This window comes from Grampus griseus (genome assembly GCF_964374135.1).
Source record: "Grampus griseus genome assembly, chromosome: 3".
Classification (NCBI taxonomy): Eukaryota; Metazoa; Chordata; class Mammalia; order Artiodactyla; family Delphinidae; genus Grampus; species Grampus griseus.
Genome location: NC_139019.1, coordinates 137,440,407 through 137,467,058, shown reverse-complemented (window position 1 = coordinate 137,467,058; position 26,652 = coordinate 137,440,407). Strand labels below are relative to the sequence as shown.

Below are 26,652 nucleotides of genomic sequence, written 5' to 3'. Positions count from 1 at the left end.
CTTCTGCCAGCGTTCAGTAGGTGTTCTGTAGGAGTTGTTCCACATGTAGATGTATTTTTGATGTATTTGTGGAGAGGAAGGTGATCTCCATGTCTTACTCTTCCACCATCTTGAAGGTCCCTCTCAGTGTTTTGTACTTTAACTTCGTGCTTATAGAAACATTAAGGAATGTAATAGATCTGTGGGAGGTTTAAAAACTATAATGCTGAGACTCTTCCTCTAAAACAATTAAACCAGTCTCCCGGGAGTAGATCAGAAAACAAATCTACTGTATTAACAATAGATATGAACAAACTACTATTGTTTCAGTATGTTGACTCTTTTGTATTTATGCTTTACAAATTTTGCGTTGAGGTGCTACTGGCAGCACCAGATACCAGGTGTTTAACAATTCCTCTTTTTGAAAGTGATTCATTTAAAATCATAGTATAGGATCATACTATTGATACATCTTCAAAAATCTTCTGAGTAGCCTAGATTCTTATTAGCACTCGGCACTTTTAGGTGCTCCTACTTGAAAATATTTTAAAACAAGGCAATGGTAGGTCATATTGATAACATGAAAAGAAAGTCAAGCATTCCATTTTTTACTGAATAATGTTAGCTTTATTATTATAATAGAATACAGTATGACATAAAGTTAAGAGCTTTTGCTAAACTCTGTAAAGCAATACATGCATCTGCCATAAACAATCTCGATTCATGTTAGGTTTTATTGCCACTTCACTGCACTAAGGTGCAATAAACATTCAGTGTCATCTTTAAAAAAATTTTCCTGGGAGTTTACAGGAACTGTCCTCTATAAGAGTGTATCTTTATTTTCAAGGAAGACTTAACTAGTATTACATGGTTTAGCAAAGCACTGTAGAAAAGCTACATAGAATCATTTGTCTTTGATAAGTTGTGCAATCAATTTATACAATAGAATACTGTCCACATATACTAACAAACTAAGAAATGATAGAAATGCAGTCATTGCATAGCAGAAAGCAGACTAATAAGAAATATTCACATCTAATGAGCAAAATACAGACCAAATGTTAGCTATGAGGAGTCTGGAAGATAAAATGCTCTTAATAAACACATTAGATTAACGCCCCAAAATAACAAGATTAACAGCAACACAGAAGTTAGAGCCATATTTTACTTTATTTCTATACATGATATCTACACATGATACCGAAGGATGAAATATCCTGGTTCACACTTTATTGGGCTAGCTCATTGAATTTAGGCAGGACCATATCAAACAATAAAGCACATTTAAAAACAAAACCAGAGTTTGTTTAGGAAAACACAAACTGTATTTTCCTGCATCATTGGATAGCAGCTTTTTGAGACAAACATTGCTCAAAACTTGGGTATGGATCCCAACTGTCTTATTTGGTAATTATGATGACAGGTTTATGTCATAGTATTCTAAATGTGGTTAGACCATAACCTGTGGATTCTGGACACTAATTTTAAATATCTCTGAAATTCTGTCAGACAAAAGGAGGCTTCAAAAATACCTTCTGCATAAATATTTATTTCTAAAACATCTGGGAAGTAATGAAACAGACTAGAATTTTCATAGGGAGTATTAATGGACCTCTTGTCATTAAAGCCCTTACGTAGTATGCCTACAAATATATTGCTACAGTATAAATGAAATGTAATATTACTCAATAAAAGCTATTTCCTGTACATTCTTTCATGTATTTTTATATTTAATGCTACATATGGTACAACACTTATTGAAATAGTTGGTATCAGCAAAGATAGCAATAATATACAGTTGATTTTCTAGCTCCCACTAGTGCTTTTCCATTTTCTTTCTATATTACAAGAGCTTAAAATAGGGAAATGTGGGATGACTTGAGCAGATAGCAACTGATTTACTGCTGTACACTGGACAATTACAAGCTTTCTCTCCATAAGTAGATTTTATACCCATATATTGGAACTTCCATCTGATTCCTTCAGGCTGTTCTGGTCTTAAATGCAGGCTCTAAAAGTATTTCCATAGCATTTAACAACATTCTAACAGCTAAGAGCGGTGAGTCCTACACAGTATTTTAAGAACACAACCTTTAAAAAAGTGAAAAAATTTACAATCTCATGCCGTATATTTACATATATAATTTATATATTCTATATTTGTTTACTAGTCATAAATTTCAATCTAAAGCTTTTAATGTACTGTTATATAAAATAATACATTCAACAATTCTAGAGCTTGCAAAATATTTTTGCCCCTCTAAAAACATCTTCAGAATGAAAATCCAGTGATTATTGGATGCATGTGCTATCTGGATATAGACAGGATGGAAAATAAATCTTTTAAAATTGTTCTTTTTAAATTTATTATTTCTTTTTTTAGTTTTATTGAGTGTGTATCTGTTAAAATGACTCCTCATTGAGTCTAGTGGTAAAAGCTCAGATGATAGTAAAGCAGCCTATTTAAAGCATTTGTCTCCATTGGATTAAATGTGCTCTACAGTGAGGAACTGCACATTTGCCAATGCAATTTCCATAAATTTTAAAATAGCATTTAACAACAAAATAATGCATTAGGCATTTCTTAAAAGGAGAAAGAGTGGGGATCTTTAGCTTTGGAAACAGAATGTTAAAGCTATACATCGGTTTAAAAAACAAAACAGAAATGTAAGAAGCACATTGTAGTTTGTGCAATAAAGACATAGATTTTTTAAAATGCTTCTTCTTTAAACATTTATAATTTATTCTTTTAAACACCTTCACATAAAAATATTTTTGACATATACAGTATCTTTTTCTCTAGAATATTTGGAAATATATATCTACAAATGACCCAGAGTTATAGAATTAAGTTTGATTTTTCTTCTACTTTTCCTCATGTCTTTGGACCTACTTCCCCCACCTTTCCTCTCTCTTCCCTTCTGTCTCCTTCTGTCGTGATTTTTCTGTCTTGCTCTCTCTTTCAGAATCCTGTCTCAGCTGTATGCTCTGCTCTGGACTGCCAGACAGGGGTCTGTTGTTCTTATATGAATTATGGAAATAAGGAAATCTTCAAATTCTTTAAGATAGAGGCAATAAAGCAGATGGGAATTACTGCGTTGAGAACAGAAAGCAATTCCCAGCGCAGAGGACTGAACAACAGAATGTGAATGACAGGACCTACTGATGTGGGGTAGGGGCTTTTAGCTGAGGCTCTCTGTTTAAATATGTAGCCCAATAGACCAAGTTAAAGATTCCGAATAACAGCGGGAAGGCTATTCTTGACAGTCGGTCAATTTTGCTTACACTGTTAAAGGTTTTCTTCGGTTCTGGTGGTTTTGTTTCCGTCTTGACTTCTTTTGGTTCTATGGTTGCACTTTTAGCAATGGTGGCTAAGCCGGGGTCACCCCTGGCCAAATTAGGTGTGTAGCTTGTTGCTGTTGGAGCATAAGTGTTGTTTTTCTTAATGAGAGGATCCTTCATTTTCTTTGGCTGTAGAAGGAAATAGTAAAAGTATTTTGTTTAGTAAACTGTGGGAAGCATGTTTATAAGTTGCTGAGCAAAGGGACCTTTAGAACTCAAACATGTGCTTTATTTAAAATCTAAGGAACGTAATTTACAACTGCATTTTGGGGAGAAATGAAAAACGCAGATTGACAAGTGACCTTGCAGGACATTTGTTCCTGTCCAAAATGTCCATAAGAGAGTTGGTCCGTAAGACATTTGGTTTACGCCAAGTCCTTGAAATGTGGTCCTATCCAAAATGTCCATGAGCATATCGGGTCCATGCCAAATGGTTTTGGACAGGATGAAATAACAAAGTCCTTTGGTGTGGACCAAACATCTTATGGATGTTTTGGGCAGGACCAACTATGACCACGTATCAGGGACTTTTGGGCATGAGCCTAGGTCAGACTAATAGAAATACCATCAGGTTTTTCCCAGCCCAAAATGCTTGGTCGTTGTTTTAGGTCACTAAGTTTTGGGGTAGTTTGTTTTGCAGTGAAAAACTGCTGAACTAATTATTTGTTCCTTCTCCCCATGTTTCCAATGGGCAAATGGCAAAGCAGGGCTACGTAGTCAGGATACCCTGAATTCAATTCTTGCTCAGTGTTGGCTGCTTATCAACGTTATCTGTGCAGTAATTGACAAGTGCGGTATTTCTTAGAGTTTCTGTTTCTCAGAAATAAAGTGTATCATTGTTTAGAGCTATGTGCTCTGATAGAGTTGCCATCAGTAACTTGTGACTATTGAGCACTTGTAATGTGGCTAGTCTAATTTGAGATGTTCTGGAAGTATAAAGTACACATAGGATTTCGAAGGCTTAGTATGAAAAATAAAAAAAGTACAGGGCTTCCCTGGTGGCGCAGTTGTTGGGAGTCCGCCTGCCGATGCAGGGGACATGGGTTCGTGCCCCGGTCCGGGAGGATCCCACATGCCGCGGAGCGGCTGGGCCCGTGAGCCATGGCCGCTGGGCCTGCGCGTCTGGAGCCTGTGCTCCGCGGCGGGAGAGGCTGCCGCGGTGAGAGGCCCGTGTACCGCAAAAAAAAAAAAAAAAAAAAAGTACAATATTTCTCCTAAATAATGTTTAGAATTACTTATACGTAAAGAGGATATTTTTGACATTTGGCTAAAGTATGTTATTAAACTTAATTTCACTGGTTGGTACTTTTTAAATAAGGCTACCAGAAATATGTTAATTATATATACGGCTCACATTTATGGCTCACTTATATTCCTGCTGGATAGCACTAGTCTAGAAGAGTGAACCTTGTTTTTATGTGCACACTAAATCACCAGTTAAAATTTTTTTAAGTGTAAATGTCTTGGGCACAATCTTGCATTTTGAATCAGAACTCCTAGGGAGTGAAGCCTGATTATTGACATTGTGAATAAACTACACAGAGAATGTTCATGAGCAGCTAAACTTGACCAACCAGACTCGATATACTCTGGACAATCTGTATTTTTAATATCAAATCAGAATAAACTATTACTTCTAGAAGAGCTGTTATTTCTCACTCACAAGGTGCAATTTTAACAGGTTAATTTCTTTATTATCCGACTCCATGACCTATCTGCTACCTTTTCTCCTCTCCAAGTCCTTAAGCATACATTCACTGGGACTTAAAACCAAAAAAAAGCCCAGATTTTTTTTTCTCCTAGTATTACACCATTAAAAGTAAGGCCACTTAGTCCAAGTATACACCCATTTCATAGTGAAGGCAGATTTGCTTAAGCTTTAGGAGGAGTGACAGAAATTTCTATAATTATTTGTACAAAAATAAAATGAGTAAAATTGATTCTCTCTGAATGTGGTCCAAATGACTACAAGTCAAAAAGTGATATGAATTATTTCAACACAAACAGCCAGACTGAACTTGTATTGAGTCCACTGCTTAGAAAATAGCAGATCTAATATTAAAGGATACATTGAAAAGCATGTATGTCCTTTAGATAAAATGTATATGCACTCTGATGTTGAAGAGAGGCAATGGGTTCTAATCTAAACAAAATTTGTTGAGTGACAGATACCTTATTAGATAAACTGAAATGAATAATCTGCCACAGGAAGAATTCTTGGAGAAGAGTTTGTATTATTGGTAGATTTCGTCTCTCCTACTGCCAATTTATCATAATACCCTAATACTAAATTTTCTCAACTTAAGTGTTTTATTTCTTTCTTTCTTTTTGCAGCATCATGTTGAAAAGGATATTTAGAAATATCTGGTTGGTTTCTCAGGAAATAATATAGTTTTTTTCATTTCTGAAAATATTGAGCTCCCCCATATTCATTAAGAAGTTGGGGGCTTCCCTGGTGGCGCAGTGGTTGGGAGTCCGCCTGCCGATGCAGGGGACGCGGGTTCGTGCCCCGGTCCGGGAGGATCCCACATGCCACGGAGCGGCTGGGCCCATGAGCCATGGCCACTGAGCCTGCACGTCCGGAGCCTGTGCTCCGCAACGGGAGAGGCCACAACAGTGAGAGGCCCGCGTACCGCAAAAAAAAAAAAAAAAGAAGTTGGTATTTCTTTCAACAATTAAACATATGAGGATGGATCTTGAGAAGGCTACTATATGCTTGCTTGAAAACATGATGCCCTATGTGGATTTTCTTTTTTTTTTGAAGTTATACCATGTCAGAGATTGAAATTTTACCTCTCCTGAAAACACTCACCTGGTCACAGGAAAAATATGTTATTTATTCTCTCTGAATGTCAAAATGAGACCTGAATCACACTGTGATCATGCTCCTTATTATAAGCTAATCAAACTGGCAAAGCCCTGGGGAAGATTTTTACAGAGACATAGATAAATTATAAAAAATATTCTCTTTCTCATTAGGATGACAGATATAGGCATTATGTATATGTATCTATCTATATATACATAAAATATATAGATATGACCATACCTATAGCTATATGTGTACACTGAATAACACGGACTGTAGATTGATAGAGATTGAAATATTTTATTTGAGACACAGCACTTGAAAGACTAACATACGGTCAGAAAGAGAGAAATATAAACTCAACTATGAGCTCACCAATGCCTCAACCCAAATTCTGTGCTTTCCAGATCCAGTTCAATTCATCTAACAAGTCATTAACCACTGATACTGATGAGCCACAATCAGAAAGACATTGGCCTCTTGCAGCATGCAAAGAAAGGATTAAGATAGAAAAGCAACTTTTCCCAGTGCTTGCATTTCATTTTTCAGTTGCATATCACCGATGTTTGCATATAATTAATTTTGAAGAACTTTAATAGAATATGCCAGTGATTCTAAGATGTGCATTTTTAAAATGTCCACGTCTATGACTTTGGGCTATGTCTTACAATTGGTAGTGTCTTATGATCACTCATCTTCAGTTTTGGTGCTCTTTCCTTTGGGACTGCCCTTTTGTTCTAGGACAAACGGAGGCCATCAATGGCTAAGGTAAGTATTGGACACAAACTCTGTCTCCACTCTCTCACCCCTTTCTCCAACTGGTAAATGCAGTCCCTTTTGTCTTGTCTCCTCTTTACTGAACCTGAGCCTAGGTCCTTGATTTGAAAATTCAGAGATTTTTTTTATACTGGGCAAGGATGTTTCAAGGCAAGGTGAATTTTGAGGACTGGTTCTGGCCCATTTTGGTTGTGATAGTGCATCTGATGCAGAACCTTCTATGCTGTTGCTTGTGTACAACATCATTGAGGTGTTCAACTGATTCACCTGTGGCTGAAAGGTAAAGCTCAAAGAGCTTTTGCTTGGCAGCATATTTTCTTTCTTATGTATACATGTATTAGTGGTACATCGTATAAGCAGTAACGCTTTAGATTCTATTAAATGTGGTAGATGTTTCCAACACAAAGGATCCTCTTTTCAAGTATATTTGTGGAGCTATGGGAAAAACATCGTTAAATGGATTTCTTTACTATACACCCTCTCAGACTCTTTACTATACTGTGACTTGGTGACAGTATGCAGAATTATTCAAGTGTATTTGACCACAGAACTGTATTTTTAGGGACTGACTCAAGACACTAGAATTCTATATTTGCTGTAGAGTGATTCCTCCCAGATTACTTCTAGATGTCTTAGAATCTCTGTGTCTGTGACTTTGCCCTTCTTTCCACCATCCCAAGGCTCCCTTGCATTTTGACATATTTTTCCTTCAAACCCCAGAAGTAGAAATATCCTCCCCAACTGTGCTTTATTTATTTACTTATTTATTTTGGCTGCATCCTGCAGCATGCAAGACCTTAGTTCCCTGACCAGGGATGGAACCCTCACCACATGAATTGGAAGGAAGAGTCTTAACCACCGGACCATGGGGGAAGTCCCTCCCAACTATGCTTTAAAATTCACTCTAAAGTAGGTTCTAATTGAGAAGAACAGTGATATTCTTGACTTGATAATTTTCTACAGTGAAGAATTTTTCTGTGAATTCTGTGTGTTATGATTCTTAAAGCAAACCTCTATTTTGGAAAAAGAAAATGTGTTTCCTACCCTTTAGTGAAAATTAGAGATAATGCATTTTGCAAGCTCAATTCAATTGAGCCATTAAAGTAATAACATTTCTGACCAAAGTTATTAGGCTTGGAAAACAACCAGAAGACTATAATTTTCAAGTTACAAAAATTATAATGGCATAATTGCTCCTAATGTAAGGTTTGTTAAAACAGTTCTCACGTCAATGGGGACCATAGGAAAGCATATTTGAGGAGAGATGTTTACCTTTGTGTTTCTCCTTTATCTCATTCATTCTACTCTGAACATCTATCCACTGAAACAACCTTTGCTTAGCAATAACAAAATTCTCATAGCACTTAATCATTTGTGACATAAGAAACAAAGAATCCTCTTGACCCTTTCTCTGCATTCTTCATCCATTTCCCCAAGTCCAAACATTCCATCCTATATGTTTAAAAAGACATAATAGTGCTATATCACAGGAAATATTAAAGCATTTACCTTTTCTGGAACCACACTTTTGCCATCCCATGCATAACCTCTTTTGGTGAAATAGTTTACTGTGGCAAACTCAATTAGAGCTGAGAATACAAAGGCATAGCACACTGCAATAAACCAATCCATAGCAGTTGCATAAGCCACCTTAGGGAGGGAATTTCTGGCACTGATACTCAAAGTTGTCATGGTGAGCACAGTTGTTACTCCTGTAAAGAAAGAAAGTGAATTTGTAGGTTCATACTACAAACTTTCATCACTGAGGTCAGCCTACTTATGTAAAGGGAAACACAGACAGAGTGTGTCTTCAAGTTCATCCCATTTTGGTTTGGGATGGATGAGTTTTAATTTAACCCCAGTGTAGTTTGCAGTTCATGGTATGGCAGTATTGATGGAGAGCTCTTGGAGGGATAAACTCCTCTGCTATTGAGAAGCTGTTAATAAGATAGTGAACTCCTGTAAATAGGTGTCTTGAACATGGTGTCCTGGGTAGGAAAGGAAATAATATTCCTTCACTGTCCCCAACTGTAGGAAAAAGAAAGCAGGTATCTTCACTGTCCTTGATCCATAAGTAGTCCTGGATCCTCAGCTCTGTTTAATATTCTACCTGTGTACTTTGAATATACAATCCAAGAGACCAATAACTTTTTGATAATTCATCATTGATAGATAATTAAATTATTTTAGGATAATATCTTGTTACATTATTAACTCTTTGGCTTTTATACTATATTTTCCTGATTCTTCAAATAGATACTCTTTTGAAGATGTTCCTGAAATAAGTTGCATGTAACTTGCTTGAGGTCACATAGCTCAGAAGTAGCAAAACCAAATTTGAACCCATTCATCAGATTCAAATGTCCACAGTCTTACTCTCTCTGCTAATGCTGCCCTATCTTCCCTATTCTGTGAATCTATCCCTACTGATTAAAATCACCTACATTCAAAGCAATTTTCACATCAGTTGCTTTTAGTTTACTTAGATTATTATAAGTGTTGGTATGTGAATGATGACATCCATTAATGTTCATTTAACAAATTAATATTATCAACCTACTATATGTAATGCACTAAACTAGTTAGAATACTGTAAGTTCCCTTTTAAGCCATTTGAAAATGTATGAAAAAAATCACAGGAACCCAGTGGGGGTGGCTTAGGTTGCATGATGTTGAAAAAATCTTAACCTCTTCCAGTAACTAGTTCCTCACTACTTAGCTCTATAGCCTTGAGTAAGCGAGTTAACTTCTAGGGCCCTCAGTCTCCATAACTTTAAAAGTGATGATTTAAACTTCATTCTCTCGATTGTTTACATCATTGTTGAAATTCTAAGAGAGGAAAAGTTCTGCACATTTACAAGATTATTTGAGGATTAAATATAATAATATGTGAAAGCATTTTAAAGATAAGTAAATTATTGCCACAGAAGATATTGTCATCCCGTGTGTCTAAAACTCATACCTATGATTCACCCTTTTGATTAATTTTAGAGAATCAGCAGGGTTACACAGCTGGTCGGTGGCTAATTTTTCTAAGCTGCTTTAAACCATACAGTATTCCCTAGTTTCCATGATTTTCAAGATAGATGATCTTTAACTCTATTACAAAGTGATAGGACTAAGAAGAAACACTGAGATTTTTATTAACTCATTTTTTTGATACATGGTCACAGTTGTAGGAAATAGACTTACTATGAACATTGGAGGTGTTGCAGAAAGTTCTGGGGCATTAACTATATTATGTAACCAACAAATGGTTTCAGGAATATTGGTGGGAAAATAGCCCCCAGATTTACATATCAATATTAACTTGAGCAAAGAGCAAGGTAATTAAATGTCAGTATTTGGAAAACAGAGCAACCCAGTTTCAAATCCCAGCTCTGTAACTGCTGAGTGACGTTGGGAAAATTGCCTCACGGTTCTGAGCTTCTGGATGTTTTGTAATTATTTCCTTATAAATTAATTTTACTAAGTCTAACTCAGAGGGCTATTGTGAGTATTAAATAAAATAATGTAATAAAATGTTTAGCACTTAGCCTGATACTTACTAAGGACAAAGTTAATAACATTTTTTTATTGTTTGGCTGTGTTGGGTCTTCATTGCTGCGTGCAGGCTTTCTCTAGTTGCGGTGAGCAGGGGCTACTCTTCGTTACGGTGCATGGGCTTCTCATTGCGGTGGCTTCTCTTGTTGCAGATTACGGGCTCTAGAGCGCAGGCTCAGTAGTCGTGGCACACGGGCTTAGTTGCTCCGTGGCATGTGGGATCTTCCCGGACCAGGGCTCAAACGCGTGTCCTCTGCATTGGCAGGCGGATTCTTAACCACTGTGCCACCAGGGAAGCCCCAAAGTTAATAACTTATTATGATCAACTTCAGTCCTTTTGGATAAATCCCCGCTAAAGTGAATTCCATTTTTTATTTGAATTTTGGCTTATGTGGGCCACGAACTGTTAAAAGTAATTGGGGAATGGGTGTTCTTAAAAAAAATGTATCCATAAATTAAAAACAGTTAACAATAACATAAAGAGAGGTGTGTGTGTGTGTGTGTGTGTGTGTGTGTGTGTGTGTGTTGTCTTACAATTCCTGCTATAGGGAAAGGGAAAAAACCAAAAATATGCTGAGTATCTATTAAGTTTCCAGTATTGAGCCCGACAATTTACAAATTTTATTTTATTTTTCTCACTTAATCTTTTAAATGGCACTATTTTATTTTAATTGTACTCTCATTTTATAGGCAACTGACACTTAGAAGACTGAAGATTGAACCTAAAACTTGGGTCTGTCTGGCAGCAAATTTACATGACCACAGCCTCCAAATGAGAAAGAGCATGGAAGGTTAAGAAGATGATGTTTTAAGACATGAAATGGCTCCAGCTTTGTTGCCTTTTGGATGCCATTTACTAAACTGTTATAAGGTACAACTTTTGCTTTATTTTTTCCCGCTGGTATTTTTTCTTTAAATACCCATGACCCTCTCAGGCCTTCCCCACAGCTCAGAGGAATGTGCTGAGCACAGACTAGAAAGAATAGAGACGTGTACTAAATAAATGTTAGAAGGCTGAAGGTCTCAGAAAATTGTATTTGTGATTTTATTGAACTTAAAACATTAGAAATATAACTTGATACACAGAAACACTTGCCAGGGTTGAGTTTACAGATATGCAGTTATGTTTACCAAAAGGGCATGAGTCAGCTGAGATAGCAGACTGTTGAAAATGTTAAGAACAAGGTTTTTGACTTATAAAACACTCCAAAGTGCTTTAGAGGGTTTCCAGAAAGGAAGGGTAGGATTTGTTGGGGACCAAGGCGGGGGAAGTGAGCATTTTAAAAAATCATTTTCACTACAGTGCTGGGCTCATTCTACAAAAGTAAACATAAAGTACATGTCTTTTGTTCTCATTTAAAAAAAATTCAAGTGAATAAAGGGCTCAAACTACATACACATATAGAAGTGAGCATCTGACAAGAATTCAATCTTCAGTTCTAATAAGTGGTGTAAACACTAGTTAATATTTACAAATTGTGTTAAGGGAAAAAAAGAGTTTTAAATGAACTACTCTTTTGCTCTGCAGGTGAAATCATTCTGGGTCTTGATTTAGCTGTTCTTAGGCTAATGTCACAGCAAAGATTTCGTGGTTTCCAACCCAGAAGCACCTTGCTAAGTTCAGAAGAAAAGATGTTTTTCTGTGCCCTTGTAACAGAGTCTTGCTTTTTTTCCTGAGATGACTGATGCCACAGGGGTCTCTGCACAAGAATAATCCTCAGTTTAGAATGTAAGCACCTGAAGGCTTCTGTTTTGTGGTAAAGGATTTTAAACATAGCATGTGCCTAGTTGATATTTTTGGAATGAGCCTTGATAATTGTACCTTTCACCAATTAAATATGTGGTTATAATTTCCAGATAAATTATGTTGCCCATGACAACCCCGTTCCATGCCTTGTCATTGCAGCAGGAAGTACATGGGTAGTTGTACCTCATCATCATTAAGTGCACAGACTCTAGAGCTAAGAGTCTGGGTCTTACTCCAGACTTCTTCACCTCATAGCTTCTGAACTTGGGCAAGTTACTTAATATCTCGCTCCTTAGCTTTCTTGTCTATACCACAGGGATAATATTACAGAGGATTCTTTTAGTGTTAAATAAGATAATATAGGGTTGTTTCATAGAACAAAGCCTGATATAAAAGCATTCAATAAGTATTCTGCATGATTTTATTGTTATTTAAATTTTAAGCTCAGAATTTAACATTCATGAAAAGAATGGTTTATGTTAAGGTAACAGCTACATTCCATGCATAGAACATAGTAGGACCTCATAGTAGATTTCAAAGAAAAAGTCAGTTATTGAATGAGTGAATGAATGAATGAATCAGTAAGTTTTTGGTGATGAAATCTTGTTTTCATCAGCCTGAAAAGTACACTTAAGACAGTGTACTATGACACAGGCAGGAAATACCTCTTTATATGAAATACAAACTTCTAAAATTATAAATTAGGGAGTGAGTTTTCCTATTAGTAAAACGTTATTACCCTTTAAACATTTTTCCATTAGACTGACTTAAAGCATCTAAGGCATTTAAAATATTTTCATAGAAAAAAATATTTGTAACTCTTCAGAAGTGCACACATTGGGTAAAATGAGATATTCCTGTACTGGTGTCATGGTCATCAATGAGTTCTTTCTACATAAGGACGCCTTGCTTTCATATATGTAAGGAAGTAGTTCTGCTGATACTATATTTTCTCAGATTCTCAAAAAATACACTGACACATGATTCTAAATGTACGATTTAAGTATTAATGTTTCAGAATCATTAGATTCTAAATGTATGATTTAAGTATTAATGTTTCTATGTGTGTATTTTAATCTATCACAGGCATTTCATACCTGCTTCATTCCATTTTTCTCCTAAAATAGCAAATCACGTGTTCATTAATCCCATCAATTAACATGCACTAAAACAGCTTGCTATTTTAAAAAAAGATTTTTTTTACAATCATGTCATAATGAGAATGGTAATTCCTTGAACATTCCTATTGTATTAACTTCAGATTTTAACGTATTATTACTTTTTTCATTCTATCTGCAATGTCACAGATATGATACAACTTGCCCTCCAGACCCTTGCATGTGCATCTTGATTGGCACTTACCAAAGACAGTCCTTGCTGGTACAGACTCTCTGTTGAGCCAGAACGAGACTTGGGAGAGAATAACCGTCATTATGCATGGCAGGTATGTTTGAATAACAAAATAGCCAATCTTTCTTTTCAGGTGGAAATGAGTGGTCATAACAACATATTCTCCTGGAGGGTAAAACAGACAGTAAGGTGAGCAATTTGACCTTGAAAATAAATTATCTGTGAGTTTTTCCATCAGCAGCAAGAACCTGGAGGTTAGACATAGCCTTTATCCATGTGACATCTGGTTCCTGGAGAGAAAAACTTTTATCCAGGAAAGAAAAGAGACATTTAAAAAACACACCATAACACATTACTGTATGTAAAATAGATAACTAATAAGAACCTGCTGTACAGCACAGGGAACTCTACTCAATACTCTGTAATGGCCTGTATGAGAAAAGAATCTAAAAAAAAAAAAAAGAGTGGATATATGTATATGTATAACTGATTCACTTTGCTGTACACCTGAAACTAACACAACATTGTATATCAACTATACTCCAATAAAAATTAAAAAAAACAAACAAACACCAGAATGGCACTGAGGTTGAGATTGATGTGCCAGAGATCTCATCGATTTTCTTATGTCCTAATCCCGGTACCTGATACATTTAAGAGACAAATCTGAGCATGTGTTTACAGATTGGCTTTAATAACCCTGAAGGCAATGTGCTAGATCCTGATGGTGTACACCAGTGGATTAGAAGACACCAGTTTGTCCTCTGCAGAAAAGAATCAGGCTGTCTAATCGAGGAGCTTTGGTGTCCAAGTCAGGGGAGCTGAATTCCAGCTCTTGCACTTTCTTTCAGTAGCTCTCTGACCTTGGATTTGGCTTACCCTGATTATCAAGGTGAGAAGAGTGTGATAGAACTCTCAAAATTTGTTTTGAGGAACACCTTCATCACCATCACCTGGGAAGGTTTCGAAACATGCAACTCTTCAGATCCCACCTATTCACACAAACCATTCTTTAAGGTGAGGGCAGAAAAATCCTATTTGTCACTAGCTTTTGAACTTGTCTCAATTCCTAGACCAGTCTGGGAAATAATGGAGTAGCTAGGCACTCTCCATGGTCTTTATATATGTCAAAGTCTGATTTGATTAGAGGCCCAAAGAAATAAACACACAGCCCAAATTGTAGGAGGTGTTTTCTGTTTTTAGTTGATGTTATTTCTTAATTGCAAGTCTTAGAAGTTTTTAGCTTTACTCACTCTGAATATATACTTAGTTATCTGTGTGTGGGTAGGAGAAAAATAGGTGTATCCTTACTAAGAAAATATTGCTGTCTTCGGTATTCACATTTCTCTATCTTCCTCCTTCCCTTCAACTTCAAACTTTTCCCTCCTCAACCTGTGATTTATGTCTCAGCTCATGGCCATCCAGCTTCAGCCCCTATAATGTGATTAAAACTGCTCACGATCTCTTAATATCCATAACTGAACATCTCAGTCTTAAAGATCTCAATCTTCAAACCCACTGATCGTCTTCTTTGTAGCACTAAAAATTAAGCAATGCTGACTGCCCCTACCATCTTGATAGCACTCTCTAGACTCACATTCTCCTTTTAGCTCTCATTTTCAGTTTCTTTTGCTAACTCACTGGATATTTCAGTCAGAGAGTTATGAGTTCTTCCTGTCTCTTGGGCACTAATCTTCATCTTTCTGCAAAGCAAATGCAGAGGTTCCTGGTATAGTTCTGTCTTTAGCTGTCATCATCTCTATTTTTTTTCTTGACTCTAATAAGGAATTTTCCTTCTCACCCCTGCTCTTAATGTCATTTTTATCCAGATGGCTGCGGGAATCTACATCTCTAAGTGACATTGCTCTCAAAAACCACTGTATTTCCAAATATCTACTAGACATCTCATAGATACTGATTTTTCATTGATATCACCAACTAAATATGTTCAAAAGTGATATTACTTAAACTTTTCCATAAAAAATAATGACTAGCATATAGCAGGGCTTCTTTTCCACTTAGCATCCATTTCTAAATTCATGGCACTCTCATCTGTCTGTTCACTCAGGCTATTGATAAAAACCTGGAATTAATCCTTGGTTGTTAGTAGGACTTCCAAAAGAGAGAGAAAGGAATCAGTTGATCATCACAATTTTAATTTCACCTGTGCAGTATCTTTCAGTCTATCTCTTATCTCATGGTCATTGCTCTTATCTCCTTTGCAGATTTACAATGTAAATCTACCATAATCTATGAACTGTCTTGTTGGTCTCCAGTCATGTCCTAAACTACACTTTTCCCTAAATTTGAGGTCAGAGTGATTGTTTTAAAGCATACGTACATACCTTAAAACACCTTAATGGATTCCCATTATCCACATCAGGGTTTGTCAACCTCAGTACTACTGACATTTCAGAACGGATAATTGTTTATTGTGGGAGCTGTCTTGTGTAATGTAGGATATTTAGCCACATACCTTGCCTCTTGCCCGCTAGATGCCACTTGTAGCCACTCTCCCTTCCCACAATGTGATAATCAAGTGTCTCCAGTGTTACATACTAAAAAGCAAACTCCCTAACCAATCCCCAACACTCTCCACATCCTAGCTCTGACACGTGTTTCAGTATCACATCTCATGTCTCACCACACATTTTCATATCTCAGTAATCTGATCAACAAAATTCCCTACTTGACCTCTTCTATAGCCGAATATTTTGTTCATCTATGGGTTGGGCTCAGTCCGTAGTAGAAGAGGAAGAAATGTACTGTATGGGGACACTTTATTAGCTTTAGAAGCAAATGAATTTGGGTTCAAAACCCAGATATGCTATTTTCTTGCTGTGTAGCCTTAAACTCTCTGATCCTCAGTTTCCTCATTATAAAACAGTGATACGTATATTGTGGGGAGGATACAGAATAAGGGCTCTAGTGAAGATCATTCTACATAAGAGTTTTAAAATAAATTTTAGTTGCTTTCTCCATTTCTTTTCTTGTTTCTCCAGTCAGAATTGGTAGAATTATTGGTAGAAGAAATGCTCCCTGTACTCTCTATAGTAGGAAATCATCGATACATTCAGTTATGTTTTCATGATTGTTATTAATGATAACACCTGCCATTTACTGATCAATATTAAGTAACTTCAAATTTATTTACAGCTTCTGTTTACACTTATCAATATATTATATACTTTTAATTTTAGTTATTTATGTACTTATACACCTCCACCAAACCGAAAGCTAATTAAGAAGAGAGAGAGTTCTTTGAGTATAGCATGGCTTTACATATCCTCAATATTCAGCACCTACCTATGGTGAAAAGGGATGAGTGAGGCTTAAGAATACTCGTTGCAATTAACATCCACTAGCATCTCTTTTTTGAAAGGTGAATAAAATGTTATCTAATTTTTTTCTATTTTCTGTAGATAACTTGGATAATGTCTCCAAGGTCATCTGAAATAAACAAGTGATTCAAATTTGAGAAAAATGCAAAAAAACACATTTTTTTCCTGGGACTCTGCTAAAATGTAGCCTTGGGTAGATATAGTCAGGTTACATCTCACCTCCCAGGAGTACGCATTATCATTCCTAACCATTCATTCAATTGTAGCCTGCAAAATGTCATCAGCTCAAAGAAAAAATTCCATCTGTCACATAATGTCAGAAAGGTGAATGTCTATATATATTCCATTATCATCTTTTGTTGTTCACAATGTGACATTTTGGGAAGATTCTGCAAAGATTATTTTTTTGGAAGAGCTATCATGTGACATTATATTTGTTTTATAAACCACTTCCTCACTAACAAATTAGAAAATGTAGAGGAAAACTTCAAATCTTTTGACGTCACCTTCCTCAATTAAACAAAATCTAAGAAGTTTTGGTACAAAATGTTGATGGAAGAAATTTTCACATGTTGAGGCATGGGGAAGTCATTCTGGCTTATACATGAATTGCTTGATACTTTTTGCTAACCAGAACAGCCTGTCTTGTGGCCTGTCAAGCATGTATTGTACATCGACTTTAACCATTAAAGAAAAGAATTCATTTAAAAATCTAAATGGAATAACTGAGGTTCAGGCATCCAAAATGGATCTGGGTGGCCACTGTGGATGTGGTTTCAGATATATTCCTGTATCACTGAGAATTTCAATTTTCCGAACTCTACCAGACTCAAGGACACCACCAGCCATTCTCAAAATAATATCTGCTAGCAGCTGCCAGCTGCAACCTTATGGTCTCAATTTCTCCCCATGTAACTATGCATCCATTTCGGACCCCAACCAACCCTTGCTTAATAAACATCCTTACTTCTTGCCAGCTCCATCTATAATTTCTGACAAACAGCTTATGTAATTTTGCAGTTTTTGCCTTTGTAAGCCTCCCCCGTTGTTGTAGTCTGGTAGAGCACAATTTGAGCACTTCTTGAATCTGTGTATAATCCACAGATTGGCGCAAATAAAGCTTTTATCTATTCTTATTGGCGCAGTAAAATAAATAATCCGCAGATTGGCGCAAATAAAGCTTTTATCTATTCTTATTCTATATTATTTATTATTTCCATCAATAACATTTAAATAAGGAGAGCAAAAGGCGGCAAAATCAGAATCACATTGTAATCATTTAAAAATGAAAGAAAAAAAACCAAAAAAGTCATGTAAATTGGATTGAAAGAGTATCTCTAGACATCAAGTGCTTATGTACTAAGCATGTCAAATTATTTCCCTCTGATTTAACAGTCTAGAAGAATTGTAATTCAAATATCCTTTCACATCATGTAACCCTGAGGGAAGCTTGTAAATTAGATGTGACAATATTTCTTATACATCACAATACAAAATTAAAGAGAGAAGAAAAGAAGCAGGAATATAATTTTGTAAAGCAGCATTGAGGGTTTCTTTAGATCTGGCTTCCATCCTTTACTTTCTTAAATGTTGGTTACTTAGAGTAAATTCCTTGCTTAACTTTATTTGACTTCAGTTTTCTCATTTATTCAGTAAAAATGATAATGTGCTACTTAACTGTTTCCTGGGATGCTGTGAGGATAATATGAAATAACAGATGTGAAAGTTCTTCTTAAAAAGTCTGAGTCACATGCAGATTTACAGTGTAAAGGTAGAAAGGATAGAAATGGATTCTCTAGCTCCATTCATTTCTTTAACAAAATTGTAGTGGATACTTATTCCATGTAAAGCTATCACTTTCCTTTCAAGTATTCTAAATTTTATGTTTTCTAAGATGCTACCTTTTTCAAAGGAATGAGGAATAAAAAATGTCATTGAGGGAGGGGCTGGTATTTTAATATCTGCTTCAGAGAATACTGAAATAGAAATAAGGAAACAATGGTTATAGTTCTAGGCCACTTAACCCCTCTGGACCTATCTCCTCATCTGAAATATGATTAGGTTGACCAGATGACTATGTAAGTTTCCCTCTCCATCCTCCCTCCTACAAACCTGTTTTCACATCTTACAGTTTTATTATTTCTCTGGAGATCATGTATTAGGCTGCAAAAATAGAAGTCCTGAGGCTCCTTTGGTGAATGTCGATCACCACTATTGCTCCCTGGTCAGTGAAAACTGTTGCTTTCCTCATTCATTTCAACCCTGCAGAGTCATCCTTAACTCATCCAGAGAAGACTGTTTCTAGGAAAGAGGATCCTATAATTTTCCCTGGTCATCTGTTCTAAGGATAAACAAAAGTCATTCACAAAGAAGAGACATTCTTTTTTTTTTTTTTTTTTTTTTGCAGTACGCAGGCCTCTCACTGCTGTGGCCTCTCCCGTTGCGGAGCACAGGCTTCGGACGCGCAGGCTCAACGGCCATGGCTCACGGGCCCAGCCGCTCCGCGGCATGTGGGATCTTCCCGGACCGGGGCATGAACCCGTGTCCCCTGCATCGGCAGGCGGACTCTCAACCACTATGCCACCAGGGAAGCCCAAGAAGAGACATTCTTATTAGACAAAACTCACCTACGTTTCCTTTGATCACACCTGTCTATTGACTTAGGCAAATATGACGACTTTCCAGTCATCACTGTGTTTTAAAAAAAGCATTTTATATTACATTCTTCTTATTTTATAGCCGTGATATTATTCTTATACCTAATGCCAAATTTAACAACTTTGCATTTCTGTATAAGTCACATTGTCATGTCCCTTAATTACAATTATAATTTTTGTGTGGGCTTTCCTTAAAGAATTCCTTAGGAAGCATATTGTGGTATATTAGAATGAGTCAGGGGGCCATGGCTGGGGTCTAGTTTCAAACTGCCTTCCCTTATACTTCAAGAAGAAATGACGTCTTCTTAGGTGTCATCATGTAGCTTTCTTGTACTAACTTCATCATTACTATTAATAGTAATATCTAATATTTATTATATAATTTTTACATGTCAGATACTCTGGTAAGCAGTTTACATGCATTTTTCTCATTTCAATTTCACAGTAACTCATGAAGTAGATCCTCTGATCATCTCCAAGTAGTACAAGAGAAAAGATGAACAGAGAAAGGTCACACAGTTAATAAGTGGTAAAACCAACATTCAAAACCTCACAGTATAACTCCAGAATCCACCCCTTAAGCTCCATGCTATACCACATTGTTGCATTTTCACATGTCTATCTTGCCTATTACTAGTGTGTCATGTGTGAGAGCACACACTCTATAGCTAGACTTCCCAAGTTCAAATCCCAGCTCTGCCACTGCCTAGCTGTGTGACCTTGGAATAATTATTAAACCTCTCTGGGCCTCAATTATGTCCCATCTGTAAAATGGAGATAATGATAATACTTACAACCTCGGCCTGTTGTAAGGATTAGAACAACGCAATGCATATTAGCTACTTACATCACTCAACCATGAGCTTCTTGAGTGCAGGAACTACGGGTCCTTCACCTCTCTTTTCCAGGCCCGATCACAGTGTCAAACAGAGTAAATGAGCAAATGGTTGAAGGAATAAGCGAATAAATGAATGGATAACAAAGAATTGCATCGGATGTGAAAACTGACTAGACTCATCCTTCTGTGTCCTTGTAACAAGTTTGCTCTGCCAGGTGAATAAGTGCACTTCAAACTAAGTCTCCAACTCATTTTTTCCCCCAAACTGATGGCAGATTCCAATGAAGGGACTGTCCCTCTAATATGTTTGCACTGAGAAAAATCCAAGTATTGGATTGAGCCTCATATCTTCCCTCCTATGGCACTGAAGTGATCTAGAGGTATTTGACCTGAAAGAGGTCACTGGTAGTGTGTGTGAGTGAGTATTCACACATGTGCTGGTTGCACGCAAGCGGGGAAACACCTTCTAACCTTCTAGAAGGTGACCTGAATTGCTTCTCTCCCCACAGAGAATTTTAAGGTAAGAGAAGGTGCTTTTTATCTAATCATTCTCAATGTGTGTGTACTTTTCTGCCACCATTCCTAGTCTTCTGGCAGAAACAGGGAGATAATAGCACTCAATGTCATTTATCTTAATGTTTGCAAGGCTCTGTAGGAGTTGTGAAATATGGGATTGAAGACCTTACAAAAGATCTTTGTTTCTCCTCATAGAAATGTAACAAGGTGGATTTTTGATGAGCTAAAGGAGACCCAGAGGAAGGGTAGTTCAGGGTTTTAGTGTGGAGGGGAAAACATACGTCAAACTGAGCTCCCACATTTGAGAATTTGCTCTTTATTCTCCTCCCCACCTCCCCCCATATCCATTATTGAAATGACAAAGGAAAAGCTCTTATTTTGTACAGATAAACTTGCAGCTCTAACACGAAATGATGACTTTTAATGAGCCTAACTTATGAGGTCTAGCCAGCTTGGTGGTGGTGGGTTGGACCACTCTTTCTCTCCTATTGCCCTTTTGGGACTGTATATCTTTTCTGAGTAACAAGAATATAGGTAGGCTGATTTAGGAAACCAAAAGTGAAACAGGTCTCCAAGTTCATAAGACTAAGCCACTCATTTTGCAGACATGGGAACTAGAATATAAAGAAGGATACAGTGACACACCAAGTTCACTAGCGTTAGAAGAGAATGGAAGCACTCCTTCCTCCCAGCAACCGTGGTATATATTTGTCCTATTGCATGCATGCTATTGCACTTGAATTACTATTTCCCTGACATCCTCTAACCTCCATTCTAATGATAGTAGGGAGAGAATTTCTTGAGGGGAAGTTCTTTGTCTATTATTCTGAATGTCCTGGGCCTAGAATAGTGATTACTTGGATCCCAACAAATACAGATTGACAAAATGAAAGTCAACCCCTGCAGCAATCCTTCCTTGACTACCCAGGCTGGATTCATTTATTTTTTATTCATTAATTCAAAATATTTATTTAGTGCCTCCTGTTTCATCTACTGTAGTAAATCATAGGGATACAGAAGACGGACACGTACTTGCCCTCACAAAAATGTTAATCACAACACTTACCACCCCTTTTGATAACTATAGTTTGTGTTTGTCTGTCTTCCTCTAGACTTCAGATTTCATGAGAGCGAGATATGTCTTGTCTATCATTGACTGTAGCACCTGCCACAATATCCAGTTTATAATAGCATTCAAGTTTTAAAAAGTAAGCACTGCTCATTTTAGTATCTTTTCCAACATAACTTGGTGAGGAAGAAAAATTTTCGGTATTTTTCACGTTTGGGGATATTTTCAGGACAATAACAACAGCTATTGCACACCATTTTGAGCATCTACTGTATAACACTCTGTTTAGCGTTTTATACTATCTCATCTTTAATGCAAAATTACAGACTCGCCAATATTAGAACAGAGTTTCTAATTGGATAAATGACCTTCCCAAAGTCACCAGGCTTCTAAGAGGCAGGACTAGGACTTGAGCCCACATCTTTCTCACTGCAAAGCCTAAGACATTCCCACTATGCCATGTGCATTTCTCAGGTAGGCAAAGCTGAGGGAAAATCTCCATTTTTCAAAGCAAGAAACATAAATATTTCAACTTCTATAGTAGCCATGGATGCTATAAAGTAAGCAAAAGACAGATCCTGTTAAGCAGCAATTATCCAATAATCAAAGTAAGATATATTGACCTATTACTTGAATTTAGAATGGTCAGATTATAATGATCATGGTCCTAATATAAAGTCTGAAATGTAAGGAAGAAATTTTCCTGAGAAAAAGCAATTCTGCCTTTACATATCACTTAATTGTCTTTTTTTTAGGAATTACAAATCAAAGTGAATGAACTAATTTCAAATTTTAGATACAGTCATAAAATTGTTGATCCTTGCTAAGCTTTCAGTAATTGAACATAATTAAAAATATTGGTATTAAGGGAGTACATTTTCCTAATTGTTAGAATCCAAATTTTATTTATAATTATCTGACCCTATGATCACATATCCCTTAGTCACAAAAGGGATACATGCATAACTAAACTCATCTTATTTCTTGAAGCAACTTCAAAAGTTTAAAATTTTAGATACAGCTGCTTCATAGTGTCTGATCTAATTCTGAGTATTTCATTGGTAAAACAGTTACAGTACCAAGAAGGATGGTGGTGCATCTACTTTTAATTCCAGAATGGAGTGATCAGTGTAGATTTTAGCTGTAGAAGATCCCTGGCTAGAGTTACAAATGGATTTGTGGGGAAAAAAAGGCTTTTTGGTATCCTATGCGTAATGATTGCCGCTAGAAATTTACCAAGATTTATTGAATCATGACAATAAATGGGGCCTAGATGATATTAATAGCTAACATTTATTAAGAGTTTTTTATGTGCCAGGAAGTGTGATGATTACTCTTCATGGATTTAATTCATTCCTTCCAACAACCCTGTGAGGTGACCACAATTAACTGGCAAGCTGGAGGAATAAGGATTTAACCCGTATATTCATCTCCAAAAGTTCACATGTCTAAATACAATGCTACCCTGATCACATGGAACTACTTCTTCATTTTGTAAACAAACAACAACAAAACCTCCCAGAGACCAAAAGGCATTAAATGTCAAATTCAAGGTCACAGGTCTATAGAGTTTACACTAGTTCCCAGTCCAACTGTTCCCCAGTTTAGTGCAATTTTCACTCTGTCTACTTGTGTCATTGAGGGACTTAACTGAATTTGCACATTCTTACAAAAACTTTTTCTGGTCCTTCTCCCCTATCTAAAGTAACTAAATGGCACTCACCTGTGCTAGACTGAACAATTCCAGAGTCTACTGTTTGTCCAAGAAGATCGTATTGGTTTAGGCGAGACCCATCTTCTGCTACAACCACTGAGCGTGCCGGCTCTCTGGTCCACTCATAAACAACTTCCGCTCTCGTGTAAGCATCTAAAAGGAAAGAATGGAAGATGGTCCATGTGTTTTGCCGCTTTGCTTCTCCTAGTTAGTTGGTGTGTTCTATCAGTTTCATATTTTCTAACACATGGTTCCAGAGGTCAGCCTAGGAAAGGAGAGCCCATATCCCTTAGTTTAGGAAAACTGACACATTTTCCTGATTCATTCAGTTATCAGTTCACTCATAACAAATGGTATTTAAGCATCTACAAAGGACTGAGTACCTTGCTGAGGATACAGCAGTGAACATAACAAACACCTGATCTTGTGGAACATGCATTGCAGTAGTGGGGACAAAAGCAGAGAAGCTAATGAATACATAATTCAAGTAGTGTTAAATGCAGTAAAGCCATATACAACAGATATGAGGATAGAGAATGGAGGGGATGGGGCCTATTCTAGGTAAGGGACTCAAAGAGGTTCACTGAGGAAATGACATTTATACAAATACATGACAGAAATGTGAGAGGGAGCAATGTCTTGGGGAAGGGTACTCTGGATAGATGAGCTAACAAGTTTCTTCCTCCAGGGCAGGTAAAAGCTTGACATATTTAACGAAGAACAAGAAGACTAATGTGGCCAGAATGAAGAGTTGAAATGAGGTTAGAGGCAATAGCCTGGGTCCAGATTATATCAGGCCAGGGGAAGGTCATGATAAATGTGATAACACTGGAAATTTTACTAAGCATCCTTTTTTTATTTTGACATCCTTATTGGAATATAATTGCTTTACAATGGTGTGTTAGTTTCTGCTTTATAACAAAGTAAATCAGATATACATATACATATATCCCCATATCTCCTCCCTCTTGCGTCTCCCTCCCACCCTCCCTATCCCACCCCTCTAAGTGGTCACAAAGCACTGAGCTGATCTCCCTGTGCTATGCGGCTGCTTCCCACTAGCTCTCGATTTTACATTTGGTAGTGTATATATGTCCATGCCACTCTCTCACTTTGTCCCAGCTTACCCTTCCCCCTCCCCATGTCCTCAAGTCCACTCTCTACATCTGTGTCTTTATTCCTGTCCTGCCCCTAGGTTCTTCAGAACCTTTTTTTATTTTTGATTCCATACATATGTGTTAGCATATGGTATTTGTTGGTTCTCTTTCTGACTTACTTCACTCTGTATGACAGACTCCATGTCTATCCACCTCACTACAAATAACTCAATTTCATTTCTTTCTATGGCGGAGTAATATTCCATTGTATATATGTGCCACATCATTTTTATCCATTCATCTGTTGATGGACACTTAGGTTGTTTCCATCTCCGGGCTATTGTAAATAGAGCTGCAATGAACGTTTTGGTACATGACTCTTTTTGAATTATGGTTTTCTCAGGGTATATGCCCAGTAGTGGGATTGCTGGGTCATATGGTAGTTCTATTTTTAGTTTTTTAAGGAACCTCCATACTGTTCTCCATAGTGGCTGTATCAATTTACATTCCCACCAACAGTGCAAGAGGGTTCCCTTTCCTCCACACCCTCTCCAGCATTTATTGTTTGTAGATTTTTTGATAATGGCCATGCTGACTGGTGTGAGGTGATATCTCCATTTTTAAAGTGTGTGATTTTACTTTCTTTTTAATTAATTATCCTTCTCATAGATATTTACTCTCATGATGTTGAGGAAGAGGAGGAGGAGGACCGTACAGCTCTTTCTACTTCTCAGTCATTCTTATTTGTCATGTAACACTTTAACCTAGTCATCCTCCTATAGGAGAAGTTAGGTCATAATCCTTATCTTTAATTCAGGAAGGTTAGACGGGAGATGTACAGAGTGAGAGAGACAGAGAAGGAGAAAGAGAAGGAATTCCATAGCTTTTCTGATTTCTAGTCACAGAACACCCACGTCATTTAGGTTGTAATGGTGGTACCTATTCTCCTCTGTTTAGATGTAGAGAGATAAACATTGAAGGGATATCGCAGTAGCAAAAACAGTTTCCAGGGCTTCTGAGTGTGAGATATGATAGCAAAAGTTAGCCTTATGGTGAAAGCTTTACCCCTTGGCCAACTTCTCCATTAGGGACAGTAGGCTCCATACCTAGGAGGCACAGACATGTTTCACTTTCTTTTAAAATCAGAAGAAAAAAATGAATATAATCAAACTTTTTATTAACATCGTATAAAATATAAAAATTTAAAAGAGAAAATAAAAATGAAAATACATTTTTAATATATATGTTTGGAGGAATGGCCCTCAAAGGCAAACATGCCTTTGGCTCAGAAGTCTTAATGAGTCCCTGCTCGACACAACCCTCACCCCATGGTAACCTGGCTTGGATACTTTGTCCAAATTTGTATTTGTCCAAACTACAATACTATGAGATGTAAAATAATGGTGGCCTTTTCACACAAACATGAGGCTGCCTAAAACCAGATGTGAGCCCGTGCCCCTCATTCTCTGAACCACATTCTCTTTAGAGTGACCACTTGTTTCTGGGTGATTGATGCAGAAAAATGTAGCTAGTATTCCCCAGATTTTATGTGGGTATCCTATCTGCTCCAGCATCATTCCTGAACCAACTTGCAATCAGATAGCTTTTTAAACAAATTTTTTCAGAAGTTTGAGAGAATATACAGGAATTAATTTAGTGGTTATGGCTTCTTTCAGAAACATGTAAGAGTGACAGTAGATAATTTTGGAGTTTATCGTCATTGCCTTTTTTATTTTATTAATTGTGGTGGTCCTCACTGAAATTTTTTTAACTGCAGTAGTCTTTTATTTATTAATTTATTTTTAGCTTTATTGAGGTATAATTAACAAATAAAACTGTAAGATATTTGAAGTGTACAACGTGAGGATTTATT

At 36.8% G+C, this 26,652-nt stretch overlaps 1 protein-coding gene across 1 annotated transcript in view; it reads right to left on the bottom strand.

The window, feature by feature from the left end:
* Positions 1-3,138: 3,138 nt before the first annotated feature.
* The window catches only part of GABRA1 (gamma-aminobutyric acid type A receptor subunit alpha1), a gene marked incomplete at both ends in the record, with an annotated part of 54,963 nt that continues 31,449 nt past the window's right edge, over positions 3,139-26,652 (bottom strand). The window contains 4 exons of the mRNA XM_082651232.1: positions 3,139-3,450; positions 8,417-8,619; positions 13,560-13,712; positions 23,692-23,835. Coding sequence (XP_082507358.1) covers positions 3,139-3,450; positions 8,417-8,619; positions 13,560-13,712; positions 23,692-23,835 — 812 coding nt within the window. The remainder of the gene's footprint in view (positions 3,451-8,416; positions 8,620-13,559; positions 13,713-23,691; positions 23,836-26,652) is intronic.